Below are 18,098 nucleotides of genomic sequence, written 5' to 3'. Positions count from 1 at the left end.
TGCCTTTGTCCCTGTTCTCTCTCCAAGGGAACTGGCAGCTGCAGTGGTACAGATACATTTTCACTGACTGCCCCTGGCAGTCAGCAAGGACAGCAAATTGCCTGTTTTAGATGTGGTTTCAGGTAACTCCAGTACAGGTAGGTTACAGATACAACTCGTAGAAATTCTTCATAACGTAAGTGCAGTCACATTGGCTCAGGGCAAGGATCTGTACTGCCCAGTGCTTGACAGTGGACCACAGCACCACACAGGGAACAGTAAGAACAGGGTAAGCATCAAGAGGTGCTTGCCTGACAGTTCAAGGACTAACTGAGCCACTGCAGTTTTCTTTGTATTTTCTTACCTTTGATGGATTTTTCTTTCATGGACTTGTCTAATTGCTGCTTGAATCTCCTGTTCTTGACCATGCTAGCTGCAAGTTTCAGCAGAGTTTTCCCATACTCTTACATTACAGAAAGGAGTGAATGATCATTCCATGTCTACCTTCTGCTCAGTACTCTGGAAGTTATAGATTTCCTCCTCCCTTGTTCCCAGAGAAGGGAAACCATGCTTTATTCTGCCAGTCCCACCTGTCCATTTCCCATTTTACCAAGCACCATGTTCCCTTGTTCAGCCACAACATCCCTGCTGTGTTCTCCTGCAGCCTCCTGTACATTTCTGTCACGTACATCATGAAAGGTCTCTTCAACTCATTTTGGCAGGGTGGCTTTCCATGCTACTAATTTGTCCACGTGCCACCCCTCTTGGCTGCCACAGCAACAAAATTAGCTGTGTATCTCACCACAGTGCAAGGCTAACAGCCATAACTTTCACAAGTGAGCTAAGTGTCCAGCCCTAGACAACATGAGCAGTGATTCTTAAAGGATAAACTCCCCATAGGATGCAATAGGACTACATTTTCAAAACTAAGAGCAAGACAATTTTGTAATGATAATAGAGGTCATACTTCATGTTTTATAGACCTGCAAAAAATGGTGGACTGAAGACACCGTGGTCCCCAAAAGTAGATGCCTCCCCATGCCAACTCTCCATAAATCAGACAAGGAAGAGGAGGAACAGGACTCTTTTGTAGCCCGAGCAGCAACTTCAATCACTTTTATTGTCTTATATTACAGTTAATGCTATGAAATAAGCCAGCCATAAACTTCTCATTATCAACTGTACAAAAATTAATATACCTCACATGCAATTACCATCCACTCTGTTCTCTAAATGGCGTCATAAAATAAAGAGCATTTGAAAACAAAGAACACTTGATGTTGCCTTTTCCCGTAGCTATCAATTTAAAAACTGTGTTATAATGCAGGATGGGAAATACTGGAAAGACAGGGAAGTTGCTACAATAAGAATGATCCTTTCTTTCAGCGTGGAAGGATGCGAGGAGGTGTGTAGTGCCCAGGTGAGCGATGAGCAGCTGTCATGCTGCCAGTTACCAGCACTGGGGTTTATCTTAGGAAAGCCATAATAAGGGGCTTGGCTGGGAATTCCCACCTCTGTGGCAGAAAAGCTGCCAAGGGCAGCATGAACACTAGTTGTATTTTTTTAATTACTAATTTCATAGCCTCATTTGTTTTCCCTTTTTTCTTCCTTTTTTATTTTATCTTATTTTATTTTATTTTATTTTATTTTATTTTATTTTATTTTATTATTGTGCCTTGATTTTTTTCAAGATCTGTGAATTTTTTATGCTGTCAACTTCGTGCAATAGCATTACTAGATACCTGACATTGCAGTTTTGTGCCAGTCCTTCGTCTCTTCCTCAAATGGAAAATATTAACAGAACATGAAGTTGAAACGTTATCAAATTGTGACTTTGTAACAGAACTGCTCAGTTTCTCCCCTAGCACGTAGTCATTGCCTTGTCCCACCACCTTACTGGGTCCAGCTTGTCTTCTCCACCTAGCAGGTAGAATGAAGCTCCACCTGTTCCTGGCAACTCCTTGCTCGTTCCTCCATATCCTTACAGTCAGATGTTAAAAACATTTCATAGCTTTATCAAAAGACTTACAGGTGGTTTTTGGCTCTCTCCTGTAGTACAATCGGAAAGTAGCTCCAAAATTGTTGCAGAAGTAACAAGTTAATCAAAGCTCAGGATTTTGCTGCTGCTGTTTGATGAAAGCTGTATGTTGTCGTGGCAATGCCCCCCTTGGGCGTGGTGTAATGCCAAGTCTGAGGAAGGGGAGGTAGCCAGAGAAATCCCACTTCATGGCAGGAAGGATCACGGGGCCTTTGGAGAGCTTGGTCAGGTTTAACTTCTCAGATTCATCTTCCATGAAGCTTCCTCAAAGCACAATAGACCCAAATGATCCAAATGATGGTAGCTGCTTCAAACCATCATCACTCCACTCCGATCTTTAGTCAGACCTGTGTAACTTACACAGGTCTTTTAAAGCCTGGTATTTCCCTGGTATTCACCCTGGGTATTTCCCAGAGTTACTGCAAGAAGAAAGTTCAGCAGTGAGGTGTTTGGCTCAGCAGCAATTACATGGTTTGATGCAAAGATTCTAGTTTCATTTCAATTTTTGTGATATTTCAGCATTAAATCCTTCAAAAACTCCATTTTTCGGCATTTTATCGGCACTGGCAGCTTTCATATGCTCTAGAAGGTTTGGATGGGGAAGAAATAGGCTGTGGTGCAATAAGGAACTCTTCTGCCCAAAGAGGATTATTTTTCTGGCAGAGAGCTGCTTGGGAGGGCAGCCCTTTTTGGACTCAGCCTGCCAGTGAGGGCGGCCTCCTAGAGACTGAGTCTGGGTCTTGATACCATCGTTCTTGCTTGGTCTAACACGGTATCAGATGTAGTTCTTGGGTCTTAACTTCTGCTTTCCAAGCTGTTTGAGGGCATCATGGTCAAGTTTTCAGGCTCTCCTCTGCAACCAGGAGTCTTGAAATTCACTTGAAAACACGGGCCAAGTGTCCCTTATATTTACTGAACCCCAGGGATGAAACTTTTGGAAAGTAGCTCATCGAGAGGCAGAACTGTGTGATTTGTCTGCTCTCAACAGGAACCTTTCAGTTTCTGTATTCGTTTTCACTTTGGCTTAGCACCTTACCTTAAATCTTCCTTTTGAATGGGAGCTTTGCCAGGGGAGGTGTGAGATACCAGCTCAGACAGGCAGCATACCCTTTCCAGAGATACTTGGGGATGGGATCTGCAGTAAGTGGGCATGTTACAATATACATCTTCAGAGGTGTTTTCAGACTGCTACAGGTTTCTTCTTTGTTGCTAGCACCCATCTGCACTCTGAGCTCCTTTTCTGCTCCAGTTTTTCCCATTAATTCTGCATGTCAGCCAAATTCAGCTCTCCAGCATTGCTTCAAAACGTATGACTTCTGAGACCTTTACCTTTGTTACAATTGCTTTAAAAAACAGTCAAATATCCTCAGTCACTGAAGACCCATGCAGGGAATTAATCTATATTGCCAAATAGTTTCTTTCCGGCCTTATTGGAAGCTGGGGCATGGGCTGCAATCAGCAGTCTTGATTACAGCCAGCTTAGGACCACCAGGCATGCGTGGTTTTAAACATCACTCATTATCTGCGTAGCAGCCTCACCAGCACAACCGCTTTGTGTCACAGCATTGATTCCTATTACGGTAGCACCTTTGTTGATGAAAATCCTGTAGCTGACCTACTTTCTTTTTCCCCCAGAAAAATATTAAGCACTTTGCTTACTTGTTCATCGCTGTGCAGCGATGTGGGTGTGCAAGCAAAGACACGAAGGGTGAGTCTGCATTTGTGCTCCTCGTGTTTGCTCGTTAAAACTGATTCACGTTTGTGACAAGAGCTCTGTGCTGTGTTAAAAAAGCAGCCTTGTTGTACGCTTATCCTGCCCCTCTCCCTGAACAACGTTATTGGGGGCTGGAGGACGCAGGGCTGGATGAACCTCTGAAATGACCCAGTGTGGCCACCCATCACTCTCAGGGTGTTATGGGTGCACTCGGCTTTCTTTTTGTTTGGAAGTTTAATTGGGGTAGGGTAACCAGCCTGAAACACTAACAACAGCTTTGTTCAAGTTTCGACTTGAGTCTCTTTTCTCAAAGTAAGTCAGGGCTCCATTAAAAAAAAATAATAATAATAAAATAAAATAAAATAAATAAAGAAAGGACAGGAAAGGACAGGCTTTACACAACCCAATCATTTGAAGCTGTTTTCCATTGTGCCAGCTAGTGAAGCCTGTAAATCTATTGACGCAGACTGAATGGACGAGCTGTGCGCATCTGCTCATGTCCATGTGCTGGCCAACGTGGGCTCTGAAACGCAATCGATGGCCAGCAGCTAGGGCCCCTCGGCTGGGCTTGTTTTTTGGGGGCCTCAGCCACTTCAGTATTTTAATGATCACACTGTGCTTAACCCTCCCAAATTCACCTGGGCTACACCTCCAAATCTCCCTTAGCAAAGACCTTCAAAGACTTTCAGAGGACTTGTCAGTTTATTTGCTTCTATTACAACCATATTTATATCCTGTTTTAATTGAGAGATAATGGACTTTCACGAATGACTGATTTTTGCCCACTTGGATAACTTCATCACCATAAAAGAAGGCTCTAAGGAGGCTGGTGTATTCATCATTTTCTCTCCTTGCAGCACATCCCTGCAAAACTGCTCAACTGCTCTTTCCTGCAAAGCCCCTGAGCACGGCATGCTACTGCAGCAGCCTCATGTTACCCATTCTGTTCCCAAGGGAGCTCTTAGGGACTCTTTATCTCAGCCAGAGCAGAGAAGCATTTAAGCTGCAGTGCCAAGCATTACAGGTGTGCAGAGGAAAGCAGTCACACTCGCCTGGAGGCCCAGTGCTCCTCCTGTGTCCGGCAACACACCACAGCATATAGTTCAGGTGTAGGTTAAGGCCAGGGGCCCTGTTTCTTGCTTTGTTTTTAATGCTGCTGAGCTGAATCAGACTTTTCCTGCACTCAAACCATGGGACCCACTTGTGAGGACATGGGCTGGTTGTACAGGTGCTGGTTTGGCTGCTGGGGAGAGCAAAGGGACCCTTCCCTATGTCCTGAGGGGAAAACACAGCAATCCCACTGCTGTCACTGTAAAAAGGGAAACGCTGGGTATTTTCAGTGTTCAAAACAGAAAGGTCCATGCGTAGCCACCCATCAGCTAGCACCTGCAAGCAGCTATTCTGTGAAGTGTAAGCTCCGCACCCTGCCTCTTACAGAAATGTCAGCGACCATGCTGTCATCTGCAGTTTGCTAGGATGTCTGATTTCCCAGGAGACAAAGAAATACACGGCGTTAAAATAAAGACAGCAGAGGACTCGTGGATTGTGTCTTGGTTCCTTTATTACATTGAAAAACTGTGTGGTACTACCCTACTGATAGAATAAAAGCCGTGGAAAACTTTTCTTCAGAAAGGAGAAAAAAGTGACATAAAAACCGTTGTTGTTACAGATGATGAAGTTTGCTCTGGGACGTCTGGCTGTAATTTCCCAGCTGAGTAGGCTCTTGATGGAAGTTTCTGCTTTAACAAGCTGGGGAGAAAAAGGAGGAGAAACAGATTAAGGGATTTGTTTCTTCCACAAATTTGAAAAGATGCGAGGAAGTGTTTGCCTAGATGAAGGACATTAAAAAGGTTGTGTGCGTCCAGATGTTAGATTTTAGTAATTACTCTCCCACCCATCCTTACATGTGTTCCCTAGCTATGATTCAATAAAACTGAATTATTGGGAATTGTTCCAGATGCAAAATAGACCATGGGGTGTGTTGGGAACAGCCGGGGGTATTTGTTACCTACACTAGGTGTGCTGCAAGACCAGTTACAGAAATGGAAGGAAGGGATCTGAAATTTCTGTAAGGTGCTTTCCACATTTCTAAGTGAAGCCTTGTGCCTCCTGTGATAACGTAGATGTGGGTTTGGTAGCTACACCTTTTCCCTGGTGTTAGCTGAGGACTTGTGCTCACACCAGAGCCCTGTTGCCTACAAGTCCCTGGCTCTGGTGGGCCATGGACACCACTGCTCTGTGCAAGAAGCTGGTCTTCTTTGGGTTTAACCACCTCTTCCCACTCATGCCCTGGGCACTCTGAACCCCCACTGGGAAGGAGAGGAGAGCTTGTCCTGCTTTGGAGCTGCAGGGCATCCGTGGGGACACACGGGCAATGTCTCGTGCGAGATGTTACCTTCCTCGACCGTGCGGTGGTAGAAGCACCAGGGGACACCAGCGGGGTGTGCGCGGAAGCAGCACTTCCTACTTGTGCACTCCTTGGCTGTGATGCCAGGGTAGCCGCAGTTCACTCGGATCCGAGGGTCGGCAGGACAGACTTTCTTAACTGCAGAAAGCAAAAAGGAAGGAAGGAAGAAGGCTGCGTTACTTCATGCTCCACGTACCTGGGGGCAGGATTCACAAATGGAAGGCAAGTGTGGCCCGTGAGTGAGCACAACAACCACAGTGACCTTCTCCACACTGATTTCAGGTGGCAATACCACCCAAGCCCTTGCCATACCTGCTAGGCAAAACTAAATGCCAACAGATGAGGAATTGCTGTCACACCAGAGGGTCTAGAGAGACCAAAATTCACCCCTAAAAGTGCCTGGCAGGCAGCATCTAAACCTGTCTTCCATGGTGGTACCACGGACACTGGCCTCAGCTCCGGAGGTGTCCCTGTCTTTATTTGTGCCCAATCTTTAGATGACTGTAGCCCACCTTTGCATGGCAGCTTCAGTTGTGGAAGGGAGGAAAGTCATCTAGGAGAAATCGCAGCTCATCGAGAAAATTAAAATTAAAATCAAAAGTACAGAGGGAACCTTTGTGGGGATGCAGCCAACAGATAGGAACTGCAGCTGTGGGGAATCTATGTTAAGAGTCCCCTTCCACAGCATTAAAACCTTGTTTTTAGTGGTTTCACCACACAGCCTGAATAATTAAGTTTTCCTCTCCTGGAAGAGTTCTGCTCTGAAAATCAACTCTGTGAAAACGACACTTCAAGATGCAGCCATTTCTTTTTCAAGATTTTCATGAAATGCAAACAGCGTTCAAAGGCAAAATCACTTTTTGTCCTCCAACAATTCGAAGCCTTGTTGACTGATCTTGATTTGTATTAACTTACTTTATTTGCTAACATTGCCACATTGCCTTTGTACTCCCGCTTCCCCTCATTTCATGTTCCAAGGGCTGATTGTGCAACTGCTGAGGTTCTCCTAAGAAGGGGTTGGCACTATGAGTATAGCTCATGCTCAACAGTTACATAAAATATGCACCTGGTCCTTGAAGGACTTGGGTGAGCAGCTCCAACCCTCTCTGAGAACACAAGGGCAAAAAATTGAAGCATTTGTTTGGAGTTTGGATTTTCCAGGGGGTCTTCAGAAGGAAGAATCTAATAGGAAAAAAAAAAAAAAAAAGATCCGCCCTGGGATATGTTGGAGATTTCATTGGATGAAGACTGCGAGCGAAAACAGGAGAGGAAAAAAAGAACCACCCAGTGGAATTATACTGGGAAACACACAGAAAAGGAAGGGAGTGGAAAGTATCAAAAAAATCTAGGGAGAAAAAAAAAAATAAAAATAAAAGAGGAAAAACCTACAAGTTACAGGGTGCCTATGGTGTTAAACAACCACAGATGGACTCATCTGCTGAGGACTCTTCATGACTCTTCATGATCTCTTCAACATGCAGTGCTAAAGTCTTTGTCAGCCATGCAGAAAACCCATTTAAGTAAGTGCAGAAGATCCCATGTTCCACTGATCAACAAGACCACAACTGGCAGTGAAATGTTTTTAAATAATCAGGACTATTTGAGAACTAGAAGCCTGAAGGAAAAAGAAATATCTTGTGCAGAGAGGACGAGTTACAAGCCTGATGGACAAGCAGGATTTGACTTTGTACTTTCTTACCAGAGGTCTTCTAACAGAGGTTTGTGCCCGCTTCATTGGCCTAAGAGCAAAGCAGAGCTACTCCCTGGCTGTCCACATTTCTGTATAAGCAAACACTAGGTAGATCGGTGTTCCTGGTGGAGATATTACCTTTCTTTGGTTTAGCGGTGAAGCACCAGGGGACTCCAGGGACTGAGGCGTTGAAGCAGCACCCAGCTTTCCTGCAGTCCGCTGCTGAGATTCCTGGGTGACCACAGTTCTTCCGCTCCTTGGGGGCTATTTTACACTGGCATTTTGCTGTTGAGGACAGAAATCCTAAGTTACTGGCTGTCAGTTTGCACATTTGTTAGTGGAGGTGCATTTATGAGGAAGTTACTGAAAGCAGTGTACTTTCCTAGACTCTGTCCATCTTGCAAGTGTACACTTTCTGTCACTTGCTAAGACCAGACGTTGTCTGTTTTAAGATCTGCTTATGGTAAAAGATGGCAGGGGAAATGCTGGCCCCATTATGGTTGGGGTGAAACTCCCTTACAGTAAGGTCTGTACTTCACCCAGTAAGTATCTTGTGGTCTCACCTGCAGTCAACCCAGCCCGGCACAGCAGGAGGCTGTGGACTTCAAACAGACCACATCAAACGGTACAAAACACAGGTTTGGATGTTATGCTAGTAAACATTTGTTTGTTTGCCTATGTCATGTGAAGAAAGAATGAGTAAAGGGTCCCGTGGACATAAGACAGGTGTAAAAATGCAAAATCTTTGCTTTACCTTCAGTTAACTATAAAATCATAGGGTAATGTGAGAATAGTCACAGCTATACTTTTAATATTTTAAGGCTACTACGTGGTCATCCGCAACCAAGAAATTCTCAGCATGTCCCTAGGTGCCTGCCGTTGAGCTACTTGCTTTCTACTTCTTCAGTTGTCCAAATGCCTTCTATTGTGGAGGCAGATAGACTTCTTTGAGACTGCATTCACATAGAAAAGTAGCATAAAACAGATGTCAGAAGAATACTTAGGCAGAGCTAGCTCCTGTTCCAGTCCCAATCTTGTTCTAGCGAGCTCCTGAGCATTTCTGTCCCTCTACCTTTGTGGCAGGTTCCCGGTTATGCCACCAGCATGAGAGTTCACCTGTGGTCTTTTTTTTGCTGTTGTTGCTGCCATAGCTTTCTCTGAAAGACTTTTTAAAAAGACTCCAGCTTTGGGAACAGTGTCAGAACAAGACATTCACTGTCTGATACACGAACTGGAGACATGCCCATGCTGCCAGTACAATAGCAGGTTCAAGCCCACATACATACCTGCAAAAGCAACAGCAGATAAATGTACTTACTTGGTGGTGTCTTCCCTTCTGTCGTGGCGATGAGGGCTACAACAAGGATGACAGAGAGCACGCAGATCCCTTTCAGATCCATTGCTCCTGGGAGCCCTCAGGCCTCTGGCTGTTCTGGCAGGGCAAGTTGCTGGAAGAAAGGTGCTGCCTTCCCTTGAGCAGCTCGTTTTATACGGTCCTCATGTTTGCCTGGAGAGATCTGATAACATTGTTCCCTGTGAAGCTTCACCCAGATGTTGGCTTTTTTTGTTGCTGTTTAATTAGGAAATGTTGCCATGCATATTTTGATATCCCTGAGATAAATTTCTAGGCTCCCATGATCTATTGATCACATAGCCATTACGTACCCATAGATCACGTATCTATTACGTGATCCCATAATCTATTAATAGGACATTACTGCATCTCTCTGGCAGCCCGAGCTGATTTCATTGCTATTAGAGTATTTCAAAGCTCTGAGCAGCTTTAAATGGTTGCCACCACTAAAAAATAAATACACATATTTTCCTTCCAAGTGTGTCCTCTCTGACACAGATTTTCCCTGGCCTTAATTTTGAGTTACGCTTACTTTGAAACCAAGTAAGGCAGGATAGCTGAAGGTGTGACACCTTCGAGGTATGGCAGACTTGGGAGAGAAAAGGAGAGTTTATATGGGATCTCAGTCTGACCCACTGGGGTTTGTAGTTGCTCAGGGGCTGGATGTGAGCAGCCCACATAATATTTTGGAGTAGTTGTCCTGTACGAGGATGTTTACCTCATGGAAATCTTGCTTCTTTAAAGAACAACTTTTCTTCTGAATATTTTTTTTTCTCTTTACCAGTCCCAACCAGGTGAACCTAGCTACAACATAAATATACTATCAGTTTCAAGGGTTTGTGACTTAGCCACCAGGGAATTCTTCCTGCACATCATTTGATAAGGATTTAATGCATTTTTTTGATCTTTGGTAGAATTATGTCTTCGTGCCCTTGATTATTATAGATGAGTTTGTTTTCTGCCTCTTTCCTCAACACAGTTCAAAGCAAGAAATTTAAAGTTCTGTGGTTGTGTTTTGAAGGCAATTTATTTGTTGAGAAGCATTCTGAACCCTACAGGAGGGATTTGGGTCTACCAGGAAAAAATAACGGAGCTCATTTTCCTGCTGTTTAACTTATTTGATACTTCATTTACATCCATCCCTATTGAATATGGCTTTTTCTCACCGAAAGCCATGGTTCAGAAATCAGACACTGTGTATGCTTCATCACACAAGGTACCAAGCTGCAGGCAGCAGACAACCATGCGCCAGCCCTCACGCCTCTCACCTCTATCCCCAGGAGGGAGCATCAGACCTAAAATTCACCTATTTTTCTCCATGGACACAACGCTGACCGCACTCCCAAAGGTCAGTGGTGATGCCTGGCCTGAGGGAAGTCAGGAGGGACTTTTCCACCGTCCTTCCCCAGCAGGTACCAGGAGGGATGGGCTGCAACATTGCCTTTCCACGGCAGCGGTGTGGTGTTCGTGCCGCTGCAGCAGCTCACGGGAGATTATCAGCCCACGGCATGAGTCAGGCAAGCCGCCGATAACACCTGTCCCTCCTGCCTCTTACGGGACATTAGTTAAGTCCTTATCTGCAAGCTGTCACCTCCTGGGCCCGATCCCACCGCGCACACAAAGGCAAATCTTCCACCAAGTTCTCGCTGCGGAAAGGCTGTATGATTGGCATCTTAAAACAAACACCCTGGAAGAAATAAGCTTCACGCTTTCTGCCAGCGGATTACTTTAAGATCTTTGATATGTTTATATAGCAAAGCGTTGGACATTATCTGGGGTTTCTCTGCAAATGTTTCCTTCCCTGAGACTGGCATCTACCCAGACCTTTCGGTAGCTCTGTGCTGAGCTCCCGAAGGGGGCTAGAAGAGCTCCTCAACCCATCAACCAACAGTACTAATTAGGTTTTCATCCTAAAGGGAGTTTGGGATCCTAAAGGGAATTTCCTTCTGTGGTTAGAACGAGTGCTCCATCAAATATCTCTCATCGCTCAACAACACTGTACATTAGCCCACAAAATAAATCCCAAGTTTTTCACATTTGTTGAAATGAATAACCATAAAAGATAAAAAGTCAGAGGCGGAGCAACAAGGAAACTCCAGTTCGTGGATTTCTGGGGGGTCGTCTTCGGCGGTATTGCTCCTTCAAGCTGTGCAAGGGATGCTCAGCAGAGGAGAGGACCCAGGAGCAGTGCTGGTCTCACACCACCACCTAGGCAAAGCACGCTTCATGCTTTTCACTGCAACTCTGTTTTTTAGGAGTGTTTTTGGAAACCGTAGGAATGAGCAATATTCTCCTTCCTTATCATGAGGCTTGCTGTTTGCCTTGCTTCACAACAGCTGCTGGTGCCCTTGGCTTCTCTCACAGAGCTTCTTTTCTAGCTCAAGTAGGAAATCCCTGTGGTTTTGAAGCTAAAAGGTCAATGCTTTGAGTGGGTGTGGGAGGGAACTAACCAGGCTTTGTGTAGATGTAGGTCTGCTGTAAAACATGCCCGAGAATTTTGTTTCCCACAAAGCAAGCAGGAGGCTGTTGTGCAGACCTTGTGCAGCAGCTTGGAGGTGGGCAGCGCGTGGGTGCTGCTCGCCTGTGCTGGGCACAGGCTGGGGCTGGGTTTTCCCTTTCTCTTTCAGGGAGAGACCTGTTTTGGAAGCAGTCAGCCACGCCAGGCTTCACAGGGGAGCTGAGAAAAGCTACTGCTGGGAAAACAAACTAGCCAAACCTAACTGCGGAGGTGCGGGTGAGACTTTGGAAAAATCGAAACACATATTTACACACACAAGCCCCTGGAGTCCAGCTGAAGACTTTGCTGCTCTCCAGTTGCACAACTGCTGTACAACTTATTTTTCGAGCCATGCCACAGAGAAACCTGCATCTGTTGCTTAAAAATGTCAGACATCAGAGCAGGGCTGGGTGTTTTTCCCTAAGGAAAGCAGAGTGAGGCACCAAGTCAGGAGCAAACGGAAACAGAGAGGAGCTGCGTGACCCTCACATACACCCAAATTTGGGTGAACATTCCTGCAGGAGGAGAACACGACTACACTCTGCTTTGTGTCTGCTAAGCTCACCCTCAGTGGGACCAAAGCCTGAATTGCACGGGTCTGGAGAAAGAACTACAGAAGGAGGAAGAAGCCTTGAGCTGTAAAGGGAAGAGGAAAAATAATATTAATAAAAAAATAAAATAAAATAAAAGGAAGCAGTAAGGATAAGGGATACAACAGGGTCTCTGACGGGCCTCTGTGCTGTTTTGATGCATACACTGGGAGCAGTGAGAAAACCCTGGCATTTCTGGAGTAAACGAGGGAGAGGGCCGTCAGCTTCCCACATATTTTAGCAAGATGAATGAGCACACAAAAGCCCTCAGTCCAGGTTGTTATTTGCCTATCTACCAAATAACACTGCGGGTTCAGAAAATAAATAGAGAAAACCTTACATCTTAACCCTGGGAACGAATGGTTCAAAGTAAGCATTGAGAGCCATTCAGTCATATCGCTTAGATAAATATACCTCCATGAGATATATTAACATAGGTGTCCAAACCAACTTTAACTTGGTATGTAGAAAACTTTTCAGGGGAATTGTTGAGAAGAATACATAGTTTTACAAATGAGAGGCAGTGCTGGAGAAGGGCTTTTGTCACATTTTTGTGGTCAGCATCCATACACAGTGTAAACAGAAAAAAATAATTATGTGAACTTAATGAAATATGTAACTCAGAGTTTAGTCAGATCTAAAAGTCTGAATTTCAACATCCAATACACTGCAAATAGATTTGTTTGCAACTGCAAAGCTCAATGCCAAATGAGAAATATAGATTTGAGCATATTATTTTTCCTAATGCTTTGAATTTTCACACATTTCTTGTATTCACTTTTTGGAGGGAGCATCAAAACATCAGCAAACACTTACTGCTCCTGAGATGAGGTGAGGACCAGCCTGTGGAGAAAAGGACAGAGTGGCTGCAACCAGCAATGGGGAAAGACACGTTTCTTCATTTCTTTTCTAGAGCCTGTCACTGCCATGACCCAGAGAGGGGAAGAAACTTCTGAAATGGGCCTGAGAAATCTGGAAGATCTGGCTCAAGATGTAGCTATTGATAGGACTCTTTATGGTAATGATCATGATGTATTGCATTTTAACATGCCCCAAAGAATAAGAAGGCCCAAATCTTGATCGATTACCTTCTAATAATGGAAATATATAAGCCAGGGAAATTTATTAAAAGGAACTTAAAGGGTGAGTAAGATGGATGAAATGCTCACAAACAGCGGGGTGCTGTTTAGAGTCACAATATGAGAAGTACTTATCACCAAAAATATATATATGAAAAGGATATCCTCATGCCTACATGTAGGCCCAGAATAGTTAAGTGGTGGAACAAAGGGAGCTACTGGAAGAAAAAAGGCTGTTTGTTTCAAAGCCAGATAAAGAAAACAGAAGAAGACTGACTACAGGGAAGTAAAATCAGAAAGAGGTAAACAAATAACTTCTTCTAAGATAGGAGAAAAAGGTCAGTTATCACAAGGGGGAGAAGAGGCTTCTTGTTGTTCAACGCACTCAGAAATGATGTGGAAATGTTGGTGAATAATGTGGTGATGAATATGCAGATGATTCAGAATTATTTTTCATATTTTTTCAGAAGTGCAGGTAACTAAAGAGTTGCAGAAATTTCTTACAAGACCGAGTGACTGAGTGATAAATGTCAAATGAAAGGCAGAGTGGGTAAGTGTAAAGTAAAGTGCGTGGAGGAAAAATAACCTAATTATATGTAAACACAAAGATGGGCTGTAAATTAGCTTTTGTCACTCAGAAAGGGATCTTTGCATCACTTTGGATACACCAGTTGAATATTCAAAGCATCAAGCAGGCAAATTAAATTTTAGATGTTGTTAGGAAAGGGACTGAGGACAAAGAGTTTTGACACCACTGCCATCCCCACTGTGCCCACACCTGCATTCCCTTGTGAAGTACTGGTTGCCCCCAAGTTAAAAAGGAGAAAGTGTAATTAGAAGAGATGCTAAGAGAAGCCCCCTGGCTCATGGAAGCAATGAGCTATGAAAAGAAATTTTGAAGAATGTAAGGATCTTAGAAACTATGCTGTCACAGGCCAGGAGGGGAAGCTTTCTCCTGGCTAAAGAAGAAGGTAACAAGCAAGGGGTGGGAGTCAGTGGATGGTTTCCACTGCAGAGAAAAATCAGGAGTCTCCTGCAGAGCTATGCTGAGATCTTTGCAGTGTAACAAACTTGTAAATCATCTGGAAAAGGAGACAAGAGTGTAAAATTTGTTGACAACACAGTGCTTCCATGGTGGTAAAGATATGAACTGGTTGTGCAGATGGATTTTGCGGAACTGAATAAGATGGCAGGTGAAGATTTCCCAATGCATGCCAGGGAAAGGAGCGACCCTACCTTTTCAAGCAAAATGATGAGCCCTGAGCTGGTTATTATCACCTGGGTATGAGTGAGTGCAGTGCATGATATTAGCATTTGGAGTACGAGAGAGTTTTATGAAAACACCAGCTTACTGCTTAGCAACCATGAGAAAATCAAATGACAGGTGAACAGTTATTAGTGAAGGGATAGCACAGAGCATGGTGAAAACTGATATTCCATCTTATAAACCCTCTTATAACCAATCCTGTAAAGCAGTACATCTGCTTTCTCCTTGCCCTATCCTCCATCTCCAGCCTGTAAAAGGTCCTGTGATGGGGATGAAGGGAAAGCTGGCACTGTGGGACAGTATTCGCACCAGGGATGACCATGTACACTGGGTATCTCCAGGCTACAAGGTGTATAAAAGTCACAAGAAGCAGAAGAAAATACCATTAGCTCATTGTCTCACCTAATATAAAAGTTTAACCACCTGAGTGACACATTCAAAGCAAGCGAAGGAAGATGGTGTTTCACTGAGCGTGTGGGTATGATGTAGTTCAGCTGTGGAGCTCCCTCCTGCAGGATGTTGTGGATACTAAAACTTCACGTGGGTCTGGAAAGCAATTGGATGAACTCATCGAAGAAAATTGGATTTGGAGCAACAGGTCTACCTCAGAAAATGACTAAACTGCAAATCACTGGAGTTTGGAAGAGTAATCTGGGAAAGTGTCACTGCCCATTTGACTTGCTCTTTGACTCTTTCCATGGCACCTACTCTGGCTGCTTTTAAGGACAGAATGCTGGCTGCCTGGACTTCAGCTAATATTACTCGTCACTTCTCAGAATACTGAAACCAGAAAGGCAGTCAATGAAATGATGAGGCAGCAGGTGTACATGAGAAGAACACGGTGTATGACTACACTGGAATTCATTGCTCCAGAAGCAGAAGGTTAGAGGTATGAAAGGGCTAGAAGAGTACCCAGAGGAGAGGGCCATTGGCATTTTCTGTTTATGGTGGTCGAGGTATAAACTCTCTTTCAGAAGACTAAATCTCTGGCTATTGGTATGGGAGAACCTACCAGGAGAAGGATTGCTCCGTACTCCGTCTTAAAGCTTTTCTGTAAGCAACTGTGACTGGCCGTGCCTGGCACAAGTCTGGGGCTAGAAAATGATTTAGCCTGGCTTAGTCTGGCCAATCGCATGATTTTATCATTACTTCTTCTGATTTTTGGTATTTTTCAGGATCATCTTTTTGAACTCTCCTGGACTGATGAGTTTAATCATCTGGTGAAAGTTTAGAGCTCAAAATCAAGAGCATCTAGTTTGGTTTTAATTCTGAATCTGTTAAAAATGTCCCAGTTTGGAGAACGGAAAATGCCGTGATGGGTGGCGTTTCACAGATGCTTCTGAAACTCACCCAAACCCAAAGCAAACCCACCCCCGCATATCGGTTGTGATTACTGGAAGAAAGGCCCAAAACTAGCACCACTCATGAAGGGGGTGGTGGTGTTTTTTCTGGCTTGGTTTCCTCCCATAGTTACTGGTGGGAGGGAGGGATGCTAGCAGGTGCAGAGAAATACATCGCGGCCAGTGAGGGGTATGAACCGGCCAGCACCTCTCACGGGGAACGGGGAGGCACCAAGGCTGGTTGGTGGCTCCGAACCCCAATGTGCTGAGGGCAATTGCATGGTGCAGCTGATAAATATGGGCTAAACTGCATAATTTTAGCATAATTCATGCATCAATATCATGGCAGCTGGTAACATAAATATATCATCTATAAAGATGGTGAAGGGTCTGGAGGGCACGATGTATGAGGAGAAGCTGAGGCCCCTTGGTTTGCTCAGCCCCGAGCAGAGCAGGCTGAGGGGAGGCCTCATGGCGGCCTGCAGCTCCCTCAGAAGGGGAGCGGAGGGGCAGGCGCTGAGCTCTGCTCTCTGGGGACAGCGACAGGACCCCGCTGTGGTGGCAGAGAGACTAGTTGTTGCTTTTAGCAATTTTCAGTTATTGTTGTTTTAATTGATAACAGTGAATGGGCAAAGCGTTTCTTCCATACCAATTACATGTTGTTAAGAATAGAGGGAGAAATATTAAGCTCTAATGCTAGCAAGAGAATATGAGGATAGATGGGAGAACTACTTCAGGAGAAAACTCTCTCTATATATAGTAAAATTCTTCAAAAGTGTTAGCAAAATAATGAAAGAAATAAGTATTATTTTTTAAATTCAAATGAAAGAAGAAAGCTAGCTATAAAAATTCTTTTAAACTTTCCTTCTAAGTGCTTTAAAGAGAGTGAGCATATGAAGTAAACTGTGAAGATTTGGAAAAGTCAGAAAAGAAAAAAAAAAGGAAAGGAAAAAAAAAAAGATTTTCCTCCCCTCAAAGCTAGATAAATAAATAAATAAATGCAAACCCACCAAACTTAATAAGCACTTTTTTCTTTACTGTATTTTTATAATATGTCGCTGCAGGTTCCCATCTGCTCTCTCATTAGAGAAGCCATGAAGGTCTTCCTCTCAGGTCTAGAGGAGCATCTTAGCTCCTCTCCAGCAGTGATGAAGAACACCATGGCAGATGAAGTGACACCTGAATGAATCCTCGGAGTCCCAAATACCCAGTGGCTGGGAGTCTGCTGGACATAAATGCTTGTCTTTTTGTTGTGACCATGGAGGTTGGCATACAGGGCTCCATTGTGAGCCATTTCCTTTTACACATGGTGCAGGCTCCAGCTCTCAGCAGCATGAGGTTTGTGTTGGGTAGCCCATTGGCTTGGAAAGATGGATGATAGGTCGGGTCTGCTTGGATACCACTGTCCTAGGACATGACAAGGCTATGACATGAGCCCTCGTGATGCAAACAGTTCTCATTCTCTGTGCGTAAGACTGAAGATGACAAGCGGTGATGGAGAAGAAGGGTCTTTGGATCTTTGGTTACTGTATCTACACTAGTATGGGGCTTCAACATCATATGAGAAGGCAGTGAACACCTGAGAGAGAGTATACTTCATCATTAATTGCAAAATGTGTGATGTTAGTTTGGTCCCTCTGCTGATGGATTCAATGACTAAGCTTCTGTTGATTTCTGTGCTCAGGAGTGCAGCTCCTGAAGTCTTATGAAAATGAGCACCAAGTCAGATCATGTAAGAAACCTGTTTAGAATTGGACCATGCATTATGAAGCTGGAAAGATTGTTTTTTATTTGAGTGAGATACCGTATCCAGCTGTCTACAAAATTTTTTCTTTATGATCAGAGCGATCTCATTTTTCTCAACACCTGTACATTTGTTACTGCTTGAAATCCTCCTAGAGTTTCCTCCATCCTCAAGTCATGTCCTAACTGAAATAAATTGTAGCTACTATCACTGTAGTCAGCGTAGTATTTTGCAAGTATGTTGACTATAACCCTCCATATCTGGATTGGGGAACCATTAGGAACACTTCTGGGTATTGAAACAGTAGAAATTCAGGAAGGGACACTTACTACAGCACAGGCCTCAGTGCCCAGGTAAGGTGACCAGCATCAGAATCATCCTGTTACAGAAATGGAAGAA

At 44.1% G+C, this 18,098-nt stretch overlaps 1 protein-coding gene and 1 long non-coding RNA gene across 2 annotated transcripts; one reads left to right on the top strand and one right to left on the bottom strand.

Moving 5' to 3' along the window:
• Positions 1–5,274: 5,274 nt before the first annotated feature.
• On the bottom strand, positions 5,275–9,304 carry LOC101799083 (trefoil factor 1). Its single transcript, XM_005030468.6, has 4 exons — positions 9,147–9,304; positions 7,967–8,113; positions 6,127–6,276; positions 5,275–5,480 (listed from the first exon to the last, which is right to left on the bottom strand). Exons 1-4 carry the CDS (start codon positions 9,226–9,228, stop codon positions 5,473–5,475), a joined length of 387 nt encoding a protein of 128 aa, XP_005030525.1. The 5' UTR covers positions 9,229–9,304; the 3' UTR covers positions 5,275–5,472.
• On the top strand, positions 6,283–17,906 carry LOC119715578 (uncharacterized). The gene is made up of 2 exons (XR_011805094.1): positions 6,283–7,856; positions 17,020–17,906. It is a non-coding gene; the product is annotated as an uncharacterized lncRNA (long non-coding RNA).
• Positions 17,907–18,098: the final 192 nt, after the last annotated feature.

Source organism: Anas platyrhynchos, chromosome 1, assembly GCF_047663525.1.
Source record: "Anas platyrhynchos isolate ZD024472 breed Pekin duck chromosome 1, IASCAAS_PekinDuck_T2T, whole genome shotgun sequence".
In the NCBI taxonomy this organism is placed as follows: domain Eukaryota; kingdom Metazoa; phylum Chordata; class Aves; order Anseriformes; family Anatidae; genus Anas; species Anas platyrhynchos.
The sequence above is the reverse complement of the archived record's forward strand: the minus strand, read 5'-3'. Positions and strand labels throughout refer to the sequence as shown.

What these genes read in the sequence shown, in the direction of transcription:
- LOC101799083 (XM_005030468.6), bottom strand. Translation starts at nt 9,228, where the DNA reads ATGGATCTGAAAGGGATCTGCGTGCTCTCTGTCATCCTTGTTGTAGCC. An exon ending in AGAAGGGAAGACACCACCAA is followed by an intron (nt 8,114 to 9,146) that starts GTAAGTACATTT and finishes TGTCCTCAACAG; the next exon opens with CAAAATGCCAGTGTAAAATA. An exon ending in CACCGCTAAACCAAAGAAAG is followed by an intron (nt 6,277 to 7,966) that starts GTAATATCTCCA and finishes TGCTTTCTGCAG; the next exon opens with TTAAGAAAGTCTGTCCTGCC.